This window comes from Leptonychotes weddellii, chromosome 13 (assembly GCF_054177405.1).
Source record: "Leptonychotes weddellii isolate Sample4059 chromosome 13, ASM5417740v2, whole genome shotgun sequence".
NCBI classification, from domain to species: Eukaryota; Metazoa; Chordata; class Mammalia; order Carnivora; family Phocidae; genus Leptonychotes; species Leptonychotes weddellii.
Genome location: NC_138381.1, coordinates 56,884,951 through 56,909,561, shown reverse-complemented (window position 1 = coordinate 56,909,561; position 24,611 = coordinate 56,884,951). Strand labels below are relative to the sequence as shown.

The window sequence follows — 24,611 nt, the reverse complement described above, 5'->3', positions numbered from 1 at the left end:
TTGTTTTATACAGGAAACTGCTTCATGAGTTTTGTTTTATTAAATTATGGCAAAAAATCCTTGGTGACAATTTCTGGTTGCTTCCAAGGAATGTTGGCTTTTCTGTGTTTCTTCCTTTTCTCTTGTGTTATCTTTGCAGAGATGAGTGATTCTTAACCAAGACTACCATGGCCCCATTAGGAAGTGAATTAGGAGAAGAGGGTGTGCTGGTAAGGGACAGCAAAGACAACTTCAGGGCAACAAGAGCTCATGGTGCACAGGGCTAGGCCAAACACAGGATCAGTAGAAGGAAGTGGCTACTGTGTATTGTCACAATGATGGCAAAGTGCCTTTGTCATTTAGTGCGTGGGGACAGACACGCCAGATTGCAATGCATGAGACAGTGCCATGTAACCATGAATAGCTGTGACCACAAAGACAGCTCTGATTCCTTACTTGCTGCAGGAGGTGCGTGTTGGCGAGGGGCCATCACCCAGCACTGCCTATGGGAGTGCTCTGCCTCCAGAAGGAGGTTGGCTCCCAGTGTCTCCATGCAGATAGAACACACCTGTGCAACTCCTTGTTTTGTTTTCCCTGCCCTTCTCCCAGAACCAAGCTAGAGACTAAGGTTTTGGCCATGGCCAGTGTGGCAGGCTCTGCAGGTGCACCTGCGGCTTGCACCTTCGGTGTTGTCCCCCACTGGTCCTGCCTGCACCCACTGGCTCCCCCGCTTGGTGGCCCTTCAACCCTCTCGTTGAAGATGGACTTAGCATCTCTCATCCTCCTCCTGCTGTGGGTGGGTGTGAGGTTTCCTCAGAAGGGGAAACATGCAGACTTTATGCTGCTATCAAGCTGGAGATGCGTCTTGCGTGGACGCTAGAGTGCAGTGTATTTCCGTGGTGAGGGGCCCCAAGACCCAGCCCACTGAGGTCTTTCCTGAGGGCCTGATAGGCAGAGAAACAGAGCAGCCCCTGAGTTGCTCCCACACCTTGTATAGGGGAGCAGCTCTGCGGGACCTCAGGGGCTCTCTGAGAGAAGGGCCTGAAGTCTTCTGTCATAACCCAAGGGCTTGGCCAAGGGTAGCAGTCAGGCTGCTCCCCTCAGCAGCTCTGTGCCTGGCTCCTGGGAGGTAGGGGGTAAAGTTTGCAGGAGCATACAACCATCTTGGCGGCCTAGATGGGGCTGTCCAGGGGTGGGAGCCCCTGGGATGGGTCTAAGAAGCCACTTCATGGTTCTCTTGATCTTATAGGTGTGCAGAACTCATGAACTCACCAATCCTGGGATCGCTGATGTCAAGATCCGGCCAGACCGCAAGATCCTGGTCACTGCGGGCTGGGACCATCGTGTCCGTGTGTTTCACTGGTGGACGATGAAGCCACTGGCCGTGCTGTCCTTCCACAGTGCCACCGTCCACTGCGTTGCCTTTGCCACTGATGGCTTGCTGGCCGCAGGGTCCAGGGATCAGCGCATTAGCATCTGGTCGCTCTACCCGATCCGCAGCGACGCGTCCACTCCCTCGTTGGGACATGCAGAGGGCAGGGAGGTGGGCACCCAGACTTTGGCCTGACCCAGGCATGTGGAAACCGTGCATCGGGACCCCTGAGGACAGCCAGTCGCGGTTCTCCTCCTCCAGTTACAAGAGGGGCTTGGTCCATGGAGTCATTTTCTGCACAAGGCTTGTGTTTCCTTTTGTGAAATAACAGCATCTGTATGACAGTGACTCTGCAGTTCACAAAGAGTAACTGGGCCAGACACCTGGGCAGCTGTGGCCCAAGTGAGAGGCCAACTGGGGCTGCTTTACAATCAACCTCTATTGCAAACCCGCAGGCTCAAGGTATACATTCTCCGAGGTGACACCCTGGGTTACTCCTTAGGGTCAGCTCCGAGAGCTCTCCTCAGACCTTCCACTGGGCAGGGCAGTTGACCCCTGTCCAGTGGGAGACACCAAATGTGGCCCCCAGGTCCTGCTGACTCTGTGTGGCTCCTCACCCCAAGGATGACCAGGAGCTCCTGATGCTCAGGGCGGAAGCCAGAACCTGTATAAAGAAGTGAGCAGACCCCTCAAGGGAGCAAGGCAGGAGGAGGGTGGGCTGTGGATGATGGCAAAGGCAGAGAGAGCTCATGGTTCAGGTCCAGGCCAAGCTCCCTGAATCCATGGGAGGAAGTGCCCCAAAGAGAGGAAGACCAAAGATGGCAAGGTGCCATCTTCGGGGTGGAAAGCACAGCAGAATTAAGTGTGGCCAACACAGTCACCAACAACACAGAGCCAACAGTGTGCACACAGGGCAACTGGGAATGAGCAGCCGAAGCAGCGAGTATGTCCAGAGTCTCCTTCCATGCATGTCTGGGCCCAGCTGTCAGGGCATCTTTTAAAGCTGGGCTATTGATTGGGAAGGAATGGGACCCTGGAAATTGGGGTGGGGGCTGTGGGCAGTCATTGAGGAAGCTGGGGGCCTCAAACCCCTTTGTTGCACTGCCTTTTTTGCCAGAAAAGCGCCCTTCGGTCTCTGCCTGAAGAGGTCAGTCCTCCTTTACCTGAAGGACCCGGAATGGCTCCCCCTGGGGCGGGGTCCTTGTGGGACACTCAGGACCACCTCCCCCCACCCCAGCTTCGTTTATAACTAGACTCAGGCCCCAGGAGGCCCCAAAGGGTGAGGTACAAAGTGTGGCCCGTGATGAGGTGGCTACGCTCCAGAAGAACTTCGTGCAGATAGAAATCTGGAGAACACGTGTGGGATCCAGGTGACAGGAATATGAAATGCATCAGGCCAGATCCATGGAAACAGGGCCACTAACAGAGGGTCTGGACTTGTTGCAGCCCGAGGAGTTAGAAAGGGCCCCCGGGTGCAGTTGCTTGGTTGAAACATGGACCACAAGGCAGGTTCGCTGAGTACGGTTGAAATGCCAGAACCACCTCAGTGTACTGCAGAGGGGGTGACCCGAGGGTTCGGGGAGATTGGGGTACTCGAGGGGACCTAGCACATGAGAGCTGCTCACCCTCCATAAGAGGGGCGGAGCCTTTTCCCAAGACTTTGAGGAGTACGTCCGCAAGGGGAGCCCAGCATCCTTGGAGAGCTCTGTGGTTTCTCTTCTCTGCAGGTCAGCTGGAGCCACTGCCACAGAGCAAGGTTCTCTAAAGGCAGCGGAGTCACTGAATCTCAGAGTGGCAAGGCCTAGTAGTGGCACTTAACTGTCCAAGACGGAATAGGCATGCTTGTGTGGTGGGCAGCCTCAGCCACAAGCAGCCAGACTGGCAGAGATGTGGGCATGGGCTGGTGTCCTTGGGGCCCTGGAAGTGGAGCTGACAGGCAGCTGGATCGAGTCTAGCTTGGTCTGCTTGAGCAGAAGTGTTCTGGATTGAGCAGACAGATGTCTGACCCGGGCCACCGAAATAGGTTTACAAACCCCCAGTCACCACCCCAGGCCCCTTAAGGAAAGACCCCACTACACTGCCAACAATGTATACTGCTGGTCTTCTGCCCAGCCTCCCCAGGGACCTACGGCCACTCCCTAGGGGACTGTATACCGTTGGAGCTCATGGAAGGCCCATCCTGGGGACTGGCCTACCCACATAGGCCCTGTTGGACAGAGGTGCTGGCGAGTGTCCCCCAGCACCTCTGGGAGGGACCACGCTGGCCCCTGAGTATCCTGTAGCCACGTCACCGGATGGTGGGGGACACATCCAGAAAGATTTCCACATGATGAATGTCAGGAGAGGCTCTGTTTAGGCTGCAGGCACTCGAACCTCATAGAGGAAAACTGCCAAGTAAGCCACACTCGGGGTGCTCCTCACAGGGAGGCTGTCAGGTCAGAGACAATGGAGAGTGGCCTCGCCAAGCCACAGCCCTGCATGGCTCCCACGAGAGGCCACACGCTGAGGGTGTTCTCCTAGAACACGGCTGTATAGGCCTTCGGTAGAACCACCGTATTTACGAAAACAGCCATGGAGGTGTGTGTTCCAGACAAAGGGACAGGGCGCTGCAAGTCAGCATGAGGTTTATTAAACTCAGAGATGCTTCCAGAATGTCTGAGGTGAGCTGCGTGTGTTGGCTGCCAGTGCCTTGCCCCTGGAGATGGTAGAGAGAGGTATTGGCAGGCGCAGACCCAGAGTCCACACGTGGGCCTCACTCTCCTGTAAAGGCACGAGCAGAGGTGCATGAGGATCACAGGCAACTGACCCCCTACAGAGGTCACATGCTGGTGAGCAGTGTCCCAGGGACATCTGGTGGCCGAATCTTGGTGTACGAGGGCCAAATTGGTCTGTCAGAGCTAGTCCTGTGTGCCTGATGGGGCCATGTGGATAAGGCAAGCAGTTTCCAAGTTCACCCAGGCCTTACGGATGTTGTGTGGAAAGCCTGGTGGCCAGGACTTTTGTCCACTCAGCTGAGCCACCTGGAACCCCAGTGGACCAACTATACTGGAAACACTAGTGTCTGAACCAGAGTGAGGCCTCTGTGCCCACTGTGGGGCCCACAGTTTGTCTCTGACCTGACGGCTTCTGCATCCACAGGATCTGGGGCATTAGCAAATCACCACAGACCCGACCAGTCTCAAACTCCCCGGGGCGTAAGACGAAACGGGCCCCACCCCAACCCCCAGCCTGCGGAAGATACTTAATGTTTGCAAAGCCTCAGATGGTCCTTGTCATATTCCTAGGGCTGAGTCGTTCCTCAGACCTGACCCAGTGTTGGGGGGCTGGCTGTGCCAGGGACCCAGGTGTACAGGGGCACTGCCATCTTCCAACGGCTGTGCGATCCCCTTGCTGGAAGGGCTCAAGCCAATCTCCCTGAGCATCCTCCAGTGGGCTGCAGAGTGGCCACAGTGCATCCCTACGGCTCTCCCACAGGACAAGCGTGTGCCTCTACAAGGAGGAGCCTCTATGTGGATCCAAGGTTGCCCTTCACCAGAAGGACGCATGCGCTCTCATCATCAGTCCCTTTGATGTGAACTTAGGGCCCTGAATGTTCTGGGAATGGCTTTTTTTCCTTTGCATGGGTGCTCATAGTGGCTTTATTCATAATAGTGCCAAACTAGAAACAACCCAAATGTGTTGACAGATGAATGGACAGAGAAGCAAACTGTGTGGTGCATCCATACGGTGTAGTCCCACCAGCCAGGAAGAGGAGCCTGGATGGACCCTGAGGAACTGGGGTGGGGAGACAGTGTCCAAGCATCTCAGGCCGCACGCCCGTGTGCCTTCATGTCAGATGCTTTCAGCAAGACTCTCCCGGGCTCAGCCCCCCTCCGCACACCCAGCCACATCTGGCCGTGGCAGCCGGGTGGCTTGGCAAAATCAGCCCTGTGATTTTCTGCCCGGTTCCTAAGTGCCTTTCCCAGCTACTTACGCTGTTCGCTGAGCAACGTTTTTCAGGACTTACACCCAAGCGCCGTTACGTTCAGGAGCCACTTGAATTTAGCACAGTCCACAGCAGCCAAACCGTGGTGATTCTGACATCGGTATCATCCAGGACGACGAGGAAGGCTGTGGCTCAGGTGCCCAGGGGGCGGGAGACCCGAGGTTCCCCAGGCGAGCGAGGGGGGACCCACTGGCCAAGTGTCGCTCATCAGGTGTCCTCAGGCGTCCTCCCCCTCAGCAAGCCGCTTTCCGGTCCAACCCATCCACCGAGAGAGGCTCAGCAGTCTCTCGAAGAAGTCTTCATTAATACTCTCCTCGGACAGGCTGCTCACAACCAGAGAAAACTCTCCTGGAGTAGCGATGGAATCAGCGTGCAGTTCTGGCTCTGGTCAATGTGTTCTGCTGTTCTGTCCCTGTTGGAAGAGCTTCCATGGGTTAGGAGTGCGGGCGTGGTGCGGCCGGGGCCTCTGGTTGGAGCCTCACAGGCTGTAGTTAGGGGTCAAAGGGGTGGGCACCTCTTCCAGCCCTCCTGGTTGTTAGCAGAATCCAGAGCCTCAGCTCCTGGAGGCTGCCCAGCCTCTTCACGGCCAGCAGGAGTGGCCTTGGGGTATTCTGTGTGGTGACTTCGTCGCCCCGGGTGGGATCTGGATGTTCTACTGGGGAGACAAAAGCATCCCCGGTCACCACCTCCAGGGTGAAGGGTGCCTCTCATCAGCAGGACAGACAGGGCTGCGGCGGGGCCCACCTCCAGGCCACCTCCCCTGAAGGGCAAGCGGCTGTGCCATCCTGACCAGCCAGCCCAGGCAAGTGAGTGGCCCAGCGTGTGCCTGCCTCAGGAGCCTTCTGCTGATCCTCTTCCAGACCCATGGTATCCCTCAAGGCCGGTCACACAGTCATCCCCACCCGGCACGTGGGCAGGTGGACAGCGCTTACCCAGCACCCACTGCGGGCCGGGGTCCCTCTCGGACAAGCGGGAGGCTCATGGCAGACCAGGCGGTGACCAGGCCGATGCGGCCCCCGGACGTTGAGAATTCACCACCTTTGCCTGTGCTCTCTGACTTTCAGCGGTGGGACGACGTCGGACAGCCATGGGCTTGGGAAATACGCGAAGCAGCCTCCGCGTGTGGCAGGGGGCGAGCCCGGGGAGCTGGACGAGGCACTCAGACGCTGAGGATTAGCTGAGGAAGGGGGACCTCGCCGTGCTCGCCCGGCAGGCTGGCTTTGTGCTGACGTGCAGTGCGTGTCTTCACACTCCTGAGTGAGTGATGTTCAGTCAGGTGTTACCCACCTGCGTCTGTGCCAAGAAGCCACAGAACACCCTCTGCACAAAAGGACTGTTTGCACAAAGAAAAAACATTCCTTCAGGGGGTTCTTTAGAAACGCTTGATACTCAACTAGCTATAACTTCATGGGAAAGCCTGGTGTCAAAGACGAGCTGGCACAGACGAAAACCTTCCAGAACTGAGCTTGCCGTGCACCTGTGCTTCGGGGCGGGTAAGCTGCCGCTGCCCCAGCCCGCAGCTCGGGGCGCAGGGGGTGGTGTTGGTGCTGCGGCCGCCCCAAGTCCGGCGCACTCCATCTCCCCTGCAGCACCGCTGTGCTCACTCCTGCCTGGACTCAGCCTCCCCGGGCCAAGCTCTCCAGCTCGCCCGGGAGCTCCGTTTGGAGCCGGGTGGGAGGGAAGCCCCTGGGCCGGACAGAGCTGAGCGAGATGCTGAGAGCCAGGCAGCGGCTGGTGAGTGGGGCAGACATACACCCAGCCCGCCGGAGACGTGCCCACCAGGTACAGGACTGTCAGTTCTACAGAGGAAGTCCTAAACCTGTGCTTAGGGAATCCCTGCGGGAAAACATTCGAGCGAGAGGTAGAGCCACAGACCGGAGGAAGTAGGGCATACCCGTACTGTGGGCTAAGCTGAGAGAAGGTGCTCAGGGCCTTCAGATGAAATGCTTCTGCCTCCATCCCTGCCAGGAGGGAGCCTAGAGCCGCTCCACCTGTCCACCCAGCACCCGACGTGGGCTCTCTGATCTTGGAGCAGGGTCAGGAATGTATATCCCGTGGGCCACCGACAGACACCCTTGGGCCACAGCGTCTGGGACCTCGGGCCCACAGAGCCACAAGTATTCATGTGTGCTGGCCCCTGCTTCCGTGGCACGGGGCAGACGTGGGGAATCTTGCTACTGCGACAAAACCAAGAGGCGTTCAGGGGTGCCAAGAGCCGCACTGAAGGCCAAGGGGCCTCCCACACGGGCCTGGGATGCGTCAGGCAGCAAGATGACGGTCACCGTCGTCTGTTCAAACGGGCAAGATTCCGATGGGCCAAGAAGTCTCATTGACACTTGAACAAGACAAGTTAACATGAAGTAGACCAGCAAATATTGTAGTAGTGAAGTAGGCCAAGCATGCCTGAAGATTGCTATGGGCTGAATGTCTGTGTCCCCCCACAAATTCATAGGTTGAAACCTAACCCCCCAGGTGATGGTACTAGGATAGGGCCTTCAGGAGGTGCTTAGGTCATGGGGTGGAGCCTTTGTGAATGGGATCAGTGCCTTATACAGGAGACCCCAGAGGGCTCCCCCTGCCCTTCTGCCATGTGAGGACCCAAGAATCGGGCTCTCACCAAACTCTGGCTCTGCCTTGATCTTGGACTTATAGTCTCCAGAACGGTGAGAAATGAATTTCTGTTATTTATAAGCCACCCAGTCTGTGGTATTTTGTTACAGCAGCCTGAATGGACTGAGAAAAGATGTTATATTTTTATTGTTTTTTTTTTTTTTTTTAAGATGTGAATGTTAAGGGGGCGCCCGGGCGGCTCAGTGGGTTAAGCATCTACTCTTGATTTCGACTCAAGCCATGATCTCAGGGTTGTGAGATTGAACCCTGTATCGGGCTCTGCGCTGGGCATGGGGCCTGCTTAAGATTCTCTCTCTCCCTCTCCCTTTGCTCCTCCCCACTTCTTTTTTTTTTTTTTTTAAAGATTTTATTTATTTATTTGAGACAGAGAGAATGAGAGAGAGAGAGCACATGAGAGGGGGAGGGTCAGAGGGAGAAGCAGACTCCCCGCCGAGCAGGGAGCCCGATGCGGGACTCGATCCAGGGACTCCAGGATCATGACCTGAGCCGAAGGCAGTCGCTTAACCGACTGAGCCACCCAGGCGCCCCATGCTCCTCCCCACTTCTAAAAAATAAAATAAAATAAAAGACGTGGAATGTTAAGAAATCAAGTCATTTGGTTTCATCCTGTTGCAATGATCTATCACTGCGTTAATACACCGGTCCAAACTCATAAGTATACAGTATGTACGTGGCATCTAAGGGTCAGCAAGTTGGGAAGCTTGGTGGGGCGGTGGAGCCTGGGGAGGGCTGGGCACAGGGAGCACTGTCGACGGGAGCACCTTTGCATGGCCTCTCAGCATGGCGGTCTCAGGGGAATCAGACTTCTTCCATGGGGCCTCCAAGAGCTCATCCAGCAAACCAGCAGGAGCCTTCTCCACCCAGCCCTGGTATCAAGAAAGGGACACGGACCCCACCTCATGAGGGAAGAAAGTCAGAATGTTTTCATCCTTTGCAAAATAAGGCTCGTCCTTGTATATCTCTCTGTGTAGTGAGAAAGAATCAACATAGACAACTGAGACCCCAGGACTCGGGGGAAGGAGCCTGGGGCAGGACCTGGGCCTCCTACCATGGCCAGGAGGGAGCATCGAGCCACGCACTCCCTCCAGCCATGCACAGGGCACCCTTCACCCCACCCTGCAGGGTGTGATGAAATGCTCACGAAGAAGCTTACTCATTCCAACACACCAGGCCATATCTCCAAATAAATGGACAGCAGATCTGGACCTCCCATCCACATGAAACCCAAAGAATCCTTCATCTCGGGGTGCTGAGAACACAGCTAAGGAAGAATAAGAAGCAGCCCAAGGAGAAACGAAACACAGTTTAGCACTTTTAGTACCAGCTTTAGTGAATCTCATATCGTGTGGGTAAGTGTGTGTGTCTTGCCTAAGATGTTAAGATACTTTCAGATCTCTATGTTAGGCTTGTCATTCTTATTAAATATTTAGAGGTGTTTTTAGTGCATTTGCAACCAAAGTTTCAAATTTTATTCTGTTCAATATCCATACATTTTGATATATCCACCGAGTTAGGGTGTGGCTATAGTGACAATTATTTATTACACAACATACAATTTATAAATCTTGAGAATTTATCAAACCATTGGCATTGTTTTCTATTTTGGAGATTTCAAACAGAGGCCACAGTGAGGGGAAGCACAGCAACCCCCAGGGAGCCAGCTCCCTCTGCACAACATTAAACCAAGGCTGGGCCTGTGGTGTTGAAGGGTGGGCACTTGGCACCTTCCTCTTGGGAGCGAGGGCTCCCAGGACTGAGGTGAGCTCTGGGACATCCGGAGCTTGTAACTACTCATCCAGAACATGGGAGTGACCACTCCAGCAGATGCAAGTGGACAGAGTTCTTCATGAAATGCATCTCCTCCTTGTAGACAAGACAGATGTCAGGCGTCTGATGTGCAGATGGTGGGGAGACTGGATCCTACCCAAGTCCGCAGCCACGGGGGCGAAGCCCACAGCGGCACACACCTTTCCCATCCATAACCTGCAAACTCGACTTTCCCCTTCCCTAGTTGGAGAAGTAAAGAACGAGAATGTGCTGTTTGCTGAGCAGGAATAATAAATCCTACAGCCATTCCCTGCGCACTGCTCAGCTCAATTAAAGGGGCAAAGAGGGAGGAGAGTGGAGAGGGGGCGAGAGGAGAAAGGACACCAGAGTGGGCTCAAAACAGAAGAATGGGGCAAGAAAGTGTTGGCAGGTTCTTTATATGCCCCAGGAGGACTTAGCATTCATTAACATTCACCCTCTTGAGGAGATGGTTGTGTGAACCCTGACAAAATTCCGCCCCCCAGGAACACCCTCCTGCCCCTTTGCTGGCCCCCGCCACAGCCCTGGCACCCATGGGTCTGTTCTCTCGCTCTGCAGCTCACCTCTTCCAGAATGTGTGTAGACAGAATCCCAAAGTGTGGTGCCTCCCCTCTGGTCACCCACGATTCTGCATTTGGGGTCCCGTGGCTGCCCTGCCGAGAAATGGCTCCTTTCTCCCAGAGTGACCCTCAGGCCTGGGAGACCTGGCTCCTGAGCAGGGTAGGCAGCTGGACCCACCGCCAAGGTGGTCTGCCTTTGTGGAGCCTGTCTTGAGGCCCTCGGCCCCACCCCACAGAGCCCACCAAGGCCCTGGCCAGCATGGAGGCCACCGTCTGTCCTTCCCTCTGGGAACATGCATTCTTTTAGAGCAGAAATTGTATCTCAACAAATACTGGGTGGCAGCTCTTTTGGCATGTGAAAGTGTGAACATGTCACTCCATGCTCCCTACCTCACACCACACCTTCGCCTCCTCAGAAAGAGAGAGGGCTAGTGGGGGCCCTCCCAGAGCTCCTGAAGAGTCGGGACCCCTAACTAAAGCTATACAAACAAAAGAGGGAGACACTGTCCCTGTGAGAGAGAGACACATGAGCTAGCTGGACTGGTCAGGGCACAGGCGCTTGGAGAAACATCTCCCAGGGGTCCTAAACCCCACACGCAAGGCTGTCACCAGCACCCCCAGGGTGTAGGACCCACCGCTCAGGCTGGGGGCTGGACTGCCTGCCTCATGAGTGTGTCTGGGTCCCTGAGCACCAGAGAGGCTTGTGGAGAGAGCATGGGGTGGACTCAGCCTGGGGCAAGTAGAACCAAGAGAGCAGCTCCCAATAGGAGGGATGCTCACTTGTCTAGCTGCTGCCCAGCTACATGGGGGCTCAAAATACTTGGGGCTGCGGCTGTTCACGGGTCCAGACTCTGACGTCTGGGCCCATCACTCTGTGTTGGGACCATCCTATGCACCGGAGGGTGCTGAACAGCATGCCTGGCTTCCACCTACCCCGTGTGGCCATCAAACAAAAGTGTCTCCTGACATTGCCCGATGGCCCTGCAGGACGAAACTTCCGCGTTAAAAACCCCTGGTTTAGAGACAGGTTAGGATTTGGTCAATCCAAGATGAACAGAGTGGCTCTTGTAAATTATGGATAATCCAGGCTTCCTTTAATTGTTAAATACATGGAAGCATACATGAAAAATACAAATTTGCCATTTTAACCATTTCAAATGTCCAGTTCAGTGGCATTAAACGCATTCACGGTGTTGAGCATCCATCTCCAGAACTTTGCCATCTAAATGCAACTCTGTCCCCGTTGCACACTAACTCTCCATTCCCTCCTCCCCCAGCCCCTTACCCCCCTCCAATACTTTCTGTCTCCATAGATCTGACTCCTCTGGAACCTCATGTAAGTGGAATCCTACAGCATCTGTCCTTTTGTGTCTGGCTTCTTTCACTGAGCAGAATGTCCTCAAGGTCCATCCTTCTTATAGCCCGCGTCAGAATTTCCTTCCTGTTTATGACCTGATAATATTCCACTGAATAGATACACCACATGTCTGTTCATTCATCTGTCTGTTTTTATCCACTGGTTAGTTGATGACACTTGGTCGGCTTGCACCTCCCGGCTATTGTGACTAGTACTGCCAAAGGACACAGGTGTACAAATATCTGTGTAACTCCCTGCTTTCAGCTCTTTGGGGCACACACCCAGAGTGGAATTGCTGAGTCCTACGTAGTTCTAGGTTTGCTTTTTTTGAGGGACCTCCATCCTGTTTTCCACAGCGGCTGCACCGTTTTACATTCCCACCAGCAAAGCACGAGGGGCCCAATTTCTCCAGATCTTCGCCCACATGTGTTCTGTTATCTGTGCGTGTGTATGTTCATAGCAGCCATCCTAAGGGGTACGAAGTCTCTCGTGGTTGGTTTTTTTATTTTTATTTTTTAAAGGTTTTATTTGTTTATTTGAGAGAGAGACAGAGACAAAGCATGAGCAGCGGGGAGGAGGCAGAGGGAGAGGGAGAAGCAGGCCCCCCGAGGAGCAGGGAGCCTGATGTGGGGCTCGATCCCAGGACCATGAGATCATGACCTGAGCCGAAGGCGGACACCCAACCGACTGAGCCACCCATGTGCCCCTCTCTTGTGGTTTAAACCAAATTTTTCATTCATCATAAATTATTTTCCGGGTGATAGGTGATAGGCTCTCTGTCTTCTGGAAACTTAAATTCTCACTGGGATGAGACACCTGTGTGGGAAATAGCTGGACACTGGAGGGAACCCCAGCAGCAGAGTGCAGCGGGGGGGGGCAAGCTTTGAGGAGCAAAACGGCCTCACCAGCCCACAGAGGGCCGCTCTGCCCCCTCATGTGTCCTGGCCCACCTGAGACTGGTCCTCTTCCTGGTGGCGACCACGTCCAGGTGCCTAGATACTGGGGGCTCCCACCTACAGCCCACCAGCCACGTGGCCTCAGACTCAGGAGAGCTGGGGGTGGCAGGGAAATGACAGTGGCATGTGAAGAGGCCAGAGGCAGCTGCGGCTCTGGGGACAGCCCTGCAGTAGCTTCCGGGAGTCCAGGTCTCCGGAAGGGGATGCCGACTGTGGCTTTGGGCCCTAGCTGTACCTGGACCCTCCTGCTGGCCACCCGAAAGGGAAGAAGGCTTGGTCGTTGGAGCCAAGGAGGTGAGACATGCCTGGAACCACCCAGGCCCCCCAGAAGGGCCCGCTGTACAAGCCCCCTGGGGCACTGGGGAGAATGAGGTCCACCGCCATTCTCTGCATCTCTGTGCCCTGCAGTCGCTCCCAGGAGAAGGGCCAAGCCAAAGCGCTTTCGAGCTGGCTGGTGGCATTTTAATGAAGCCGCTGGCTTTTCTTAGTCCTTTTAAGACGTTTCGTAGTGTTACCAGAAGGGTGATTCTTCGCATGGAAGTTGTTGCTTCCATATTTTGTGGCAGCCCCTCACCACACACCCAGGCTCCGAGTTCCCACTATGATGGAAGACCTGGCCTGCTACTGTCCTCCGCAGAAGAACGGCAGAGAACACACTACGGTGGGGCTTCCTGTGGCTCTGAGCCCCATCTGCAGACCCTGCGGGGCTGGCCAGGCGGGCAGCCTCGGAGGACACAGGGAGGGGCCTGTGTCCCAGCTGGTGACTCAAGTCTACCTTACCACGAGGTGGAAGGTGCCCTTGGGCGGAAACACCAGCATCTCCGAAGTCAGGACGTGTTTCCATCGAAGGGGGGGGGTCACAATCTGATCAGAAGGCCTTTTCCTTGGTGGCACATGCAGGAGTGGGGGGCCCGGACCCTCACGTGTCCCCAGTGCAGGTGTTGGTGGCCAGAGCTGGGCCGGGCTGCTCTGTGAGCCCAGGGGAAGACACGGGGGGTGTGGGGCTGCTGGAAACAGAGGATTAGGCACTGACTGGATGCAACTGAAAGCTGATAAAGGATGTCGGCAATGCCATTCCTCTTTATAATTAAGAAGATAACTTAATTACTGCTATTAAGACCTAAAGCTTCTCCCCCATGGGGGCTGCTTTTCACAAAACACCTTTGGTTCTGCTGTTCCCCACACACAGACCTGGCAGCAGTTAAGTGGAGGTGCCGAGACTGCAAAGTCTCATCTTGTGAACCCATCTGGTTTGAAGTAGTACGACAAGCAGGGAAGGGAATCGAATCAAAGGCAAGATTTGTGTGGGTTTTTTTTAAATACAGAAAATGTGTGGGGTAGACCAGGAAACGACTCCAGCCTCCCCTCCCAGGGCCGGGTGGCATGTGGGGCCATGTCATGTCCCCCCACCGCCCCAGCTCCCCGGCTGCGCCCACGTCACAGTACAGAGGTGGCCTTGTGGGTGAGGGAGGCATGTGGGGATCAGGTTTGTGCACGGCCTCATTGGAACCCATACCGAGGAGGAGAGGATGCTCCCCACTGCTCACAAGGGCCTCCACGACTCACACCGCTCCCACAGGGCCGGGGTCAGCACCCAGCATTAAGGGGAAACTGAGGCACAGGGCCTGTGGCACCCGGGAGGTGTGCTCTCCCTCGCACCCAACTCCAGGTGAGGCCACACTCCTGCTGCCACTGGAATGGTTCCTTTTGTCCTAGAAGCAGCTCCTCAGGCCCCCAGCCTCCCTCTGTCTACCTACACAGGGCTCCCTGGGCTCTGCGCGCTGCCACCCCCGCCCCCCCGCAGCTGTGGCCCCATGGAATTCTCTAGTGTGCGGACGCTTTGATCTGCCGCACACCTGCAGATCCGTGCTTCGCACTCACCCTCCCGTCGTCATACGGGTCCCACACACTCTGCGGACTTCCCCCACCAGAGGGAGAGGGGTGGCTGAAGCCCCCCCCACACACCAGGTTTCCTCCTCCTCTGCAACTCCAGGCTTGAGGTGCCACCAAACAGGCTCCCCTCATCCCAGGGCAGAACCTCAGCGTACCGCTCTGCGCCCCCAAATGCTTCCCTGTGGAGGAGACTGTGCCCCCAGTCCCTCCAGGAGGTTTGCCACCAGGGACCTGTGCCCACAGCCGCCTGTGCCCTACGGCTCACCCAGCATGCTTGTCTGAGGCACTTGCTCTTGGTCTCAGGAAAGCCACGTGGTGTTGCCAACTTTACGTAGTGGCAGCAGGGCGGGCAGGGGGGTCCCATTCCAGAGCATCCCTGCCCTGGCCGTGAGCCTTAGACGAGACCCTGTGGGCGGTGGGTTTGTTAGAGTCCTTACGTCTTGGGCTTTTGGAATACCTAGATGTTGGGGTAGCCCACACCCGGGGCGGCGTTTCCCAATCCTTCCTAGGAGCTGGAGGGTTTATGTCGAAGACAGAGGCTCCAGCGCCCAAGGAAGACGGCACAGCAGGCCCTGCCTGTGGCTCTGGTCTGGTCTTTCTCCTCTCAGAACAGCAAGCTGGGCTGCTGGGAGGAGGGGGGGTCGTGCCAGCGCACCCCAGGGTCCATGGGTTCCCTAGGCCCCTTATGTGGGACCAGAGGGGTGAAGCGGGGAGTAGATAGGCCCCACCCCTCCTCTACTTAGTCAAGAGTGAACCTGTTTCACTCGTTGCGCATCCATTGTTTTTTGAAGGGCGTCGAGGATTGAGGAGTCTGGGGTCCCCGGACCCGGTCTACCAGGTCCCTTCTAATCCAAGCTCTCGTCCTCCTGAGTCCTAGCAACTGGACACCTGGAGACAGGCAAAGGGAGTAGAACGGGACCTCTGAGCCAACGAAGGACCCCAGAGGAAGCCACTGAGGGGTGAGCCCCCGAGGAAGCGGGTCGGAGGGTCCCCGAACCCCACACAGCGCAGCACGGTGGCTCATGGAAGGGGCAGGCCAGGTGTGTCCGCAGAGGTGCCCAAAGCGAGGGACATGGAAGCTGCCAGGATAGTGGCTTTACAGGGAAGTCAGGGACTGTCTGGGGTAGCGGCCCACGGGAATGTCAGCCCACGGCAGGCAGTGGCGACAGCACTGTCAGTGTCCTTCGCCGGAGGCTGGACGCTTGTCAGCAAGAAGAACTGCTGGGCGGGCGGCAGTGTGGGCCATCCTTGCAACACCCTGGAGCAGAAAGCAGCCGGCCGGGCCGCCCTGTTGCATGATCCCATTTATGAGAAGTTCTTAAGGGGGCAGAGGGGAGAAAACCATGCCTTCGGGGGGCTGTTCCCCAGTGCAGGACCGCCCTCATCTGCAGCGTCCGGCGAGCCGACCTGCCGCCCCTGTGCTGTCCAGCACTCAGAATGCAGCCGGGGAGGAACTGAATGTTTCGTTTTATTCTACTTTTGTTCATTAACATGGAAGCGGCCGGCCGTGGCTAGCAGCCACCGTGATGGACCGCAGCAGCTTTCCAGCTTGAGTGGGTGATGATTATGGGAGCGGGCGCACAAGCAGGAGGCCGGCCGGCTGCACCCCAGAGACCCAGGCGCTCAGCTGCATCCTCCCAGCACCGTCGCTGGTTCAGAGGGGAGCTTCCGCTCACTTTAGCTTTAAACAAAACCAAAACAGAGATCTTTCCAACTGTGGTTCTCAACCCCTGACCCTCATCATGGCCCGAGTGTAGAGTGTGCAGAGGAAGAGCACGACAGTGGGCCTGGGAGGGGTGCCCAGCACCTGCAGGAGAGACTAGCTCTGCAGCCTACAGCCCGTCATTCCTGCAGGCCTCCCAGGAAAGAATGCAGGGTGCATTTGTGGTACAGACGGGAAACAGGCTGCACGAGGGGGGAGCCCGATGGTGCATGCGGCTCACCCAGAGGGAGGTCTGCCATGAGGGGTAGTAGGACGCCCATCAGGGATGGATGTCCAGAGCTGCCCCTATGAGTCCCTGAAGCTGTGTCCACACAGCCCCCCGGCCACTCAAGCAGATACTTCAAGTCTTCACGCCCTGGCACGAGATGAACTTTGAAGCTTTGGCGGCCCCGGGCTCCAGAGCTCACCCCTCAGCAGCTCAGTCACGCCCTCCCTTCATAGACCTGCCTCATAGAAACGCTTCCTGCTGTCCAATTTTTAAGCCTTTGGTCACCTCGTGCCACCAGGGTGAACACATCCAGGAAGAAAGTGTCCGGTCTAGGACAGACACTGGGAAATGCCTGGCTCTGCTGGGGAGAGGTGGCACCGGGTTGCCCCTGCCATGTGGCAGCGACTGCCTCGAACATACTGGGACAGACACAGAAGGGGAATAGAACCTCAGCCATTTGCATTTCCCGTCCATCTTGCGTCCAAGTTAGCAGCCTTGACGTTGACCGGTTGTCAGCTTTTCCTGCCTGGATTCAGGAAGGGAGGGATCAAAGGGTTCCTCTGGCCCCATCCCTGGTGTTGAGTTAATGGGGAGAGGTCCCTCACCACCTGGCCTGGGAAAAACGCTTCACAGACAGGTTTCAAGATGACTCATGACCACTGTCATTGTGCCCCCTGCCCAGGTCACTCCGTGGGGACATTCACAGGGAACAAAGTCAATAAACAGGGGAAAACGCCGGCCTGGGCTAGGGCCAGCCAGGGGAAATGCTAGAACAGCAGAACTGCCTGTTTTTGTCTTTCTGCGATCAGTGTCTGAGCTTCTCCCCTTCCCAGCCCCCAACTGACACTGTTCTGGCGTGATGGTTATTTCCAGCTTCCGTGGAAAAGCACCCAGGACAGGCACTGGCCCTGAAAACAGGCCAGGGCTGCCCGCCTAAATCCTAGAAGAGGGACAATTGCCTGCCTGAGTTAAGTCAAAGGGCCCTAGGCACACCTGGGGCTGGGGCGGGGCCCCGTACGCTCAGCCTTGGGGAGGAGGGGATGAAGCTGCAAGGTGGAAGTGGGGGCGGGGAGCGGGCGGGCAGGGCCTGGAGGAGACCCTGGGAGCGAACCCGGATGGGGCCACGGCGGAGGGGGCGGGGAGAGGACGGAGAGGGGCGTGGCCGAGAAGAGGCTCTGGAAACGGGCCGGGAGGAGGCGCTCGGAGGGCACTGCAGGGACACCCGCTTCGCTGCGGCTTGTGGGGACTGGAGCTGGGAAGGCCCCGAAGTCCCCGAGTCGACCGGACACGCTCTCCCCGACATCCCCCGTATGATCTAACTGGACACAAATAAATGGACACGCAGGCAACTTCCAAAAGAGGCGAAACCTTTATCAAGTCGGCGCCGGCGCGGTATCTACAGTATCTACAAATATCTACACGTATCTACACCGCCTGCAGACGGGCTCTCGGGTCGTCTACACTGCAACTGCCGGCCGGGCCGGGGGTGGGGGTGGGAGGGGGCGACGCGGTCTCGCGGAGAACAATAAATATCACTTCCTTCCGCCGCTGACCGGGCGCTTTGGCACTGGCGGGCGCGGACCCCGTGGCCCTCCGGGCTGGGGAGGGACCCGCGGTGGCTCCCGGGACTGGGAACCAGATACTTCGACAGCCTCGGGGCTGGACGGTGGAGGACCCCGATGGCTTCGAGGCTGGGGAAGGGGAGACCCGCACTGGCCCCCGGGGCTGGAGGAACGTGTTCTTGGACGGCCCTTGGGGCTGGGTGGACGGGGACCCCGACGGCCCTCGGGGCTGTGCGGGGACCCCGGGCGGGGAAGCAGCCGGCGGGCGCCCGCATTATCTGGGGCAGTAGTCGTAGGAGCCGGGCGGCGGGGCCCCGGCCGACGAGTACATGTTGGCGGCGGCGGCGGCGGCGGCAGCGGCGGCGGCGGCGGCGGCTGCCGCCGGGCTCACGGCGGGGTGGTGGTGGTGCGGGTGCGCGTGCGTGTGCGCGTGGTAGCCGTGGCCGCGCAGGCCGGGCAGCGGGTAGGGCGCCGGCCGGCTCTTGGCCCCGAGGTAATGGTCGTAGGCGGCGGCCGGGTACTTGTAGGGGTGGTGGTGCAGCGGCTCCGACGCGCCGGGCGCCTCCAGGCGCAGCTCGGGGTGCGGAGGGCTGGGCCGGCCTCCGGGCGCACCGGGCAGCGGGACGAGGCCGCCGGCGCCGCCGGCCCCGGGCAGTGCGGGGCTCAGCACCCGGGCCAGCAGCTGCGGCGGGTGCGCCGGGTCCCCGAGCACGGCCGCTCCGCCCGTGTCGCGCTCGAATTCTCGTCGAGCCTCGGCCGCGTCTGCGGGGAGGGCCGAGGGGTGAGCGCGCCGGGTCAAGACGGCAGAGGGGACCCGCGAGCGCCCCGCCGCTGCTGGCGGGGAGGGGGCGCCAGCCCGCACTCGGGCGCACCCCACCCCTTCTCGCCCAACCTGCGGGAGACCCCGGCCCTCCCTCCCCAGGGGCCTCGCGCCCCTCCGTGGGCGGCAGGCGGGGCGGGCGGGGCGCAGCCGTCGGGCCAGGCGGGCGAGTGCGCGCTTGCCCGCCGCCACGGCCGTTGTGCAAACGGCGCAAAGGCCGCGAGCGCCCCTGGGGCTCGGGCGAGGCCATGCTCGGCCGTCTGCCCCGGGCGGAGCGCGCGCAGGGCCACGGCCCGGATCCCACGACCCCGGCCCTACCTTTCTCTGCGCCGTTGGGCTGCGTGGGGGAGGCCACGGGGTTCCGCGAGCGCGCGAAGGCGCTCATAAGCGGCAGCGCGCCGGGCCGGTGGTTCCGGGGCCTGCGGGAGGGAGGAGGGCAGCGGGTCAGGGGGACACCCCCGCTGGGCTCCGGAGCAGTCTTCGTCTCCTCAGAGGACACTCACCAGTCCTCCGGATCGCAATCTCGGAAGCCTTTGGCGAAGGGGTTGCTGGCGATCTTGAGCTGCGTGATCTGCGGGGCGGGGTGGGGGGGGGGCGGCGGGCATTGAGCAAGTGGCTGGAGCCCCTGCACTGGGGGTGGGAGCACCGAGGTAGGGTAGTTTGGAGGAGCTTCTCCATAAGGGCCCTTTTACTCTTCCGGGACAAGAAACTTCCCACAGTTAACTCCCTCACTGAGGTTGTCCCTCTCTCCTGCCAAAGGGGAAGCTCCTTTCTTGCGAAGGAACCCCTTTGTGGCCCCAAGTGATTGGGATGGAGACCCTGTGTCCCTGGCTGGGATGGGAATGTGGTCACCTCCACCAACCACCCCGCAGGGTGTGTGTGTGTGGTGGTGGTGGGGGGTGCCCTAGGAATTTGGGTAAACCGTGGATCAGGCCCCTGATGGGGAGTTTCCGGAATGGTTTGGAAAACAAACTTTCAGGCCGCACTGACAGTTGCTGCTAGAGAGGTCAACCTGATAGGAGGCTGGGCCAGCCTGCAGCAGAGGGGAGGAGGCTGCTTGAGGCCCTTGGGGGTGGGACTCCATTGGTGTTGGGTTCCGCCAGAACCCACAACCTTTGGGTCCAAACCTCTGTCCCCCAGGCCGCAACTGGAAATTGCAACCCAGAAGTATTGAATTTGCCCATCCCAGGGCCTCACCCGGTGGTTCTGGTAGGCAGTGACCGCAGTGAAGCGAGTCTCCTCAAACACAAAGGTTTTAAAGTTCTCCTCAGCATATTTCTCACTATCTTTGCGTGGGTCCACATAAACAACGTGGAAGCGGGGCTGGTATCTGTGCATGGAGTTGAGAATAATCTGGAAGACAAGGTGGCAAGTTTGGAACTAGGAAATGGGCCAAGGTCCGGATAGGCAGTGAACTCCCCAGAGAACTTGGACAAAACTCTGAACTCCCGAAATGAGGTCCTGCCATGGGGCTCAAGCGGAGACTGCAATCAACTGGGGACCACCAGGAAAGACACTCCAAATGGCAAAAGATCAGGGTTTTGATCCTCTTTCCATAGGTCCCTGAGAACTACTTCGGGCCTACGGTGGGGGGGTGGGGATTGGTAGGTGGCTGCAGGCCAGAGCTCAGGCCAGCAGGAAAGCGGCATCACCCGCCTGGATTGTGCAAAGCCTCCTGCTGCTACCCCCCCATATGGCCCCATCCCTTCCAGTTAAAAAACCTCCAGCAAAAGATCAGGAGTGGAGTGCGGCAAGCAAGGGGACACCCTCTCCCAGGCCTGAGGGCCACTAGGCCCTGTGAGCCCCTGACCCAGAGGGGCCTACTCTCCTCAGCCTGTCCCTTATTCACACCCCGAGCTGCCCAAGCTCTCTGCCTCTGGCTCTGGTCAACAGGGACTCTGGAGGGCCCGCACCGGGGATAGCGACGTAGCCTGGGGAGGTGCGGGGATCGCTCACATGGCCGTTGTCATCCAGCAGGTTGTTGGTCAGCTTGAGCTTGTCGAAGGACACAATTTGCTTCATCCACTGGGCACCTTTGGCAGGCGAGTCAGGGTGGTAGTGGACGCGGCCTGGTGTGGCAGGGTCCGCCTTCCCGGCCACCAGCCAGGAGGAGCTGTGGAAGGCGTACCTGGGGCAGTACCGGAACAGGGGTCATGCCATGTGGGGTGAACCAGGAGGGCCTTGCTGAGTGAACCCCAAAGGTGCCTCTGATGAGTTTCCCCATCATCGGTGAAATTGAGCCTCAGGCTGCCACACAGACTGGGAGTATTTCCGAGGGCGATCGTGAAGAAAACCGAAAACGCCCTCCCGTCCCAATACACAAAACAGCAGGAAGCCCAGCACCAAGGGAGGAGGCTGGGCTCCCGGCGCCACATTTCCACATTTCGCTGCACGCGGGTCTGCCCGCTCTGGACCTCCCCACCACTGGTCTCCGCCTGCGGCCCGAATTTGGCAGCACCGGCGGCCTCGGGCGCAGGGCGGACCACGTTCTCTTTATTAATTGCTGTTAATTGTCGGGGCAGCTGAGGCCCGCCCTGCATAATCTCTCCCTGCCACCCCACCTTTCCTGCTCAGCTCCAGGGCCCAGCGTTCCCGGGGAATGGGGGAAGGGGACAAGGTGCCCACGCTCACCTCGTGGGAGAAGGAGATGAGAAAAAAAGGCAAGGGCTGTGTGCGAGGGGCCTGTCCGCCTCAGGCCAAGCTGGCCCAGGGGCATGGGAGCTGTTTCGGGCCTACAGCTGGTGGAAGGGCCCAGCCAGTGTGACCTCCTGAGGGGAGTACCCAAGAACTGCTGGGGGTGGGGTGTGTGTGGGTCTAGGGTCTGACAGGGTTGGGGAGGGAGCGGGTCAAGGGGAGTCGGCGGGGCAGCCGGGGCAGGTGCCGGGACTCCTGGTCACTAATGTCCTCGTGGGCTGCCCTCAGAGGCATCACCAGGCAGGGACCAGCCGCTTCCCAGGGCCCCCTCTCAGGCTGCTGGGCGCTCACCGGTAGCGCTTGTCGTCCACTGGAACGAAGTCCATGAGGAGCATGTAGTCGGCCATGGGGTCCATGCCGAAGAGCTTCACTTGAAACGTGGGGAACATGCGCCTGGGGGCGGCGAGGCCTCTGGTCACCTCGGGTGGGGGAAGGCAGGGCTGCCCCACCTTGACCAACCCCGGGACAGGTAGGCTTCCTGCTGGCTCCTGCGTTCAGCGGCCTGGCCCCTCCACCTCCTCTCCTCTCTCCCTCGGCCACTCTAACCCAGTAAGGCCCCTGCCCAGCCAAGGGCAAGTGGAGTGGCAGGGCAGTCCCCTGCCCCCCTTATTGGAACCCAAAATGGCTCACTAAGCACTAGAGCTGAGCCTCCGCGTCCCAGTGTAGTCGATGGCTTCTCCTGCCACATTTGCCCGCACAGAGCCAGCCTAGCTAGCCTTTGCTAATTCTCGGCTGTCCAGTGCAGAGCTAGCCTCAGCCGGCAGCACCCGATCGGCAAGACTCCCCAGACGCGGTCCCAGAGAGTCTCAGCCCTCCACTGAGCCTCCCCCAGCTCTATCTGAGCGACGGATGTAAACTCCCGGCTCGAACAAAGTGAAACCCGGCCACTCTGTGTGGTTCCCAGGAGTCCCAGTTGCCCTTTCAGCTGGGTCCGCGGCTGCTCCCCAATCCCCACAGCCCCGACTCTCAGGCCCTGTCTCCGGCCCAGTGATGGAGTCTTCCCCACCTTCCTCAGGGACACACACAAGTTCCCACCCGCCACCATAACCCCCCGGACTCAGCTACTCTGGGACAATCTGGCTTGTGCCCTCATGGTCAGCGAACTCTGACTCTATGACCCATCCAGGCTCTTGAAAGGACATTCTGCAGCTCCTGGAGGGGCGGCTGGCCATGGGCTGGCCCTGTCCTGACGGCACAGCAGTACCAGCCACTGGGCCCTGGAGAACAGCATGAGGCTTCGCTCCCACCTGCCCTTCCTATGGCTTCCCCTCATAGGCAGCTCCGTGCAGGCAGCGGGCAGAAAACAGATGCCGTGGAGCTGGGACTCCTGATCAGGCCTGCCACCCCACCTCTGCAGGCCGGTGGGTGCTACAGAATGCTGGCTTCTGGGATGAAGCCTGGCCCCCGCCAAGGCCCTTGCTGGGCTGGGCTGGGCCAGAGGCTGGGGTGCCGTCCTCAAGGGACAGTAAGGAGAGGCTGCGGAAGACCCACAGAGCTGAAGCTGAGCACAGGCCCCAGGATCCCCAGGGAGGACAGCCGCGGCAGGGAAACAGAAACCGCGAGAAGGCTCTGCAAACAGGCCCTGAGCTCCCCTTGGCCGCGCGGTAGAAGAGCCGGTGTCTCCGTGTGTACATTACACACAGATCGGCACCCGCCTTTGTCTGCTGGTCAAATCGGCTGCATCGCAAAACTTGTTCCCCTTCTCTCTGGGCCCTTCAAACAAATACAGGCCAATTGGAAGGCAGGGGGCCCCAGCAGCAGAGCCAGGCCCCACAGCCACCTGAAATTTAGGCCTGAGGAAACCGGGGAGCAACTTCCACGGAAGAGACCATACTGTTTTTAAGGGTCTTAACTTTCTCCCAAAATTTTCCAGAGAATTGTCCAGCTGCCCGTTTCTATCTAACCCGTATAGACTGAACTGGGGAACTAGAGACGTGAATTTCCTTTGCGGTGGGATCCACTGGAAGCCGGCTGGTTGGCGAGGCCGCTCAGGGGCAGCTGCCTAACCCCTAGCCCGGTGTGCTCCGAACCGGCCCGGGCTTCCGGCGGCGGGCGCCGTGGGGCTGCGGGAGGGGCGGGCCGGTCCGCAGGGCTTCTCTCCACCGGCCTTCCGAAGCTGCCCGCGCCGTCCCCGAGGCCCGCCCGGCGCGCCAGGCGGTTGTCGCTGGAGCCGGGACCGCAGAGAACCCAGAGCCGGCCCGCGCCTAGAGGGGGCCGCAGGTGGCGGGGCCGCGCCCCCACCCCGCTTCTCGGTCCCACTCGCGTGGATCGGACCGAGGCGCGCTGCCCGAGACCGGGGCCTCGTGGGGAGGGTCGCGGGCAGTGAGGGGGGGGCACCCTGACCTGCCGGCCTTGGTGACGATCATCTCGGTGCCCAGCTGATTGAACTCGTCCCACAGCGCCTTCATCTCCAGCTGCACACTCACGCTGGCCACCTTCGCGTTCTTCTTCACTGGCGCCTTGGCGGCGGCCGCGCAGCTGGCCCCGGGGCCCTCGGGCTCGGCGGCGGCGCTGGTGGCGGCCCCGGCGGCCGGCGCGAACGGGTAGGCGTGCGGCGGCGGGCCCGGGGCGCCGGGGGCGGCGGCGGCGCACGGGTCGTAGCGCGGCGGCGGCGGCGGCGGCGGCGGCGGGGGCTCGCGCGGGCCGTACGGGTCGGCGCCCGGCGACGCGGCGCCCGGGAAGCCCCCCGCGGCCCCCAGGCTGCTCAGGCTGCTGGCCGTGAAGGCTGCAACGTCGCAGAAGTGCGAGAGCTGCGTGAGCCACGGGCTGGACACGGCGGAGATCATGACCCGCGGGCCGCCGCCGCCGCCCCCGCCACCGAGGTGAGCGCTGCCCCGCGCCCCCGGCCGAGTGGCGGGCGCTGCGCTGCGCCCCGGGCCGCGCCGCCCTACACCGCGGGCCGGCCCCGAGGAGGCGCCCCGCCCCGCCCCGCCCCGCGCGCGCCCCCCCCCACCAATGCCGAGACAATGGCCTCCCTCCCCTCCCCCGTCTCTCGCCCCTCCCCCGCTCCTTCCCCCCCGGCCCCGGCCCCCAGCCCGCCCGCCGCGGCTCGCTCGGCCCGGGGC

The 24,611-nt window shown here is 59.4% G+C and overlaps 2 protein-coding genes across 4 annotated transcripts in view; one reads left to right on the top strand and one right to left on the bottom strand.

The window, feature by feature from the left end:
* GNB1L (G protein subunit beta 1 like) overlaps positions 1-8,291 on the top strand; it is a 33,870-nt gene extending 25,579 nt beyond the window's left edge. The window contains exon 4 of the mRNA XM_081801617.1: positions 1,229-8,291. Within this exon, the coding sequence (XP_081657743.1) occupies positions 1,229-1,546 (318 nt within the window). The 3' untranslated portion in view covers positions 1,547-8,291. The remainder of the gene's footprint in view (positions 1-1,228) is intronic.
* A 9,529-nt stretch (positions 8,292-17,820) lies between these two features.
* TBX1 (T-box transcription factor 1) overlaps positions 17,821-24,611 on the bottom strand; it is an 8,803-nt gene continuing 2,012 nt past the window's right edge. For 2 of the 3 annotated variants that reach the window (XM_081801614.1, XM_081801615.1), the window contains 7 exons: positions 23,890-24,271; positions 21,838-21,939; positions 20,809-20,980; positions 20,050-20,205; positions 19,356-19,423; positions 19,171-19,271; positions 17,821-18,794 (listed from right to left, as the gene is read on the bottom strand). In XM_081801614.1, the coding sequence (XP_081657740.1) occupies positions 18,307-18,794; positions 19,171-19,271; positions 19,356-19,423; positions 20,050-20,205; positions 20,809-20,980; positions 21,838-21,939; positions 23,890-24,271 (1,469 nt within the window). In that variant the 3' untranslated portion in view covers positions 17,821-18,306. The remainder of the gene's footprint in view (positions 18,795-19,170; positions 19,272-19,355; positions 19,424-20,049; positions 20,206-20,808; positions 20,981-21,837; positions 21,940-23,889; positions 24,272-24,611) is intronic. The other variant, XM_081801616.1, reaches the window with a different exon arrangement.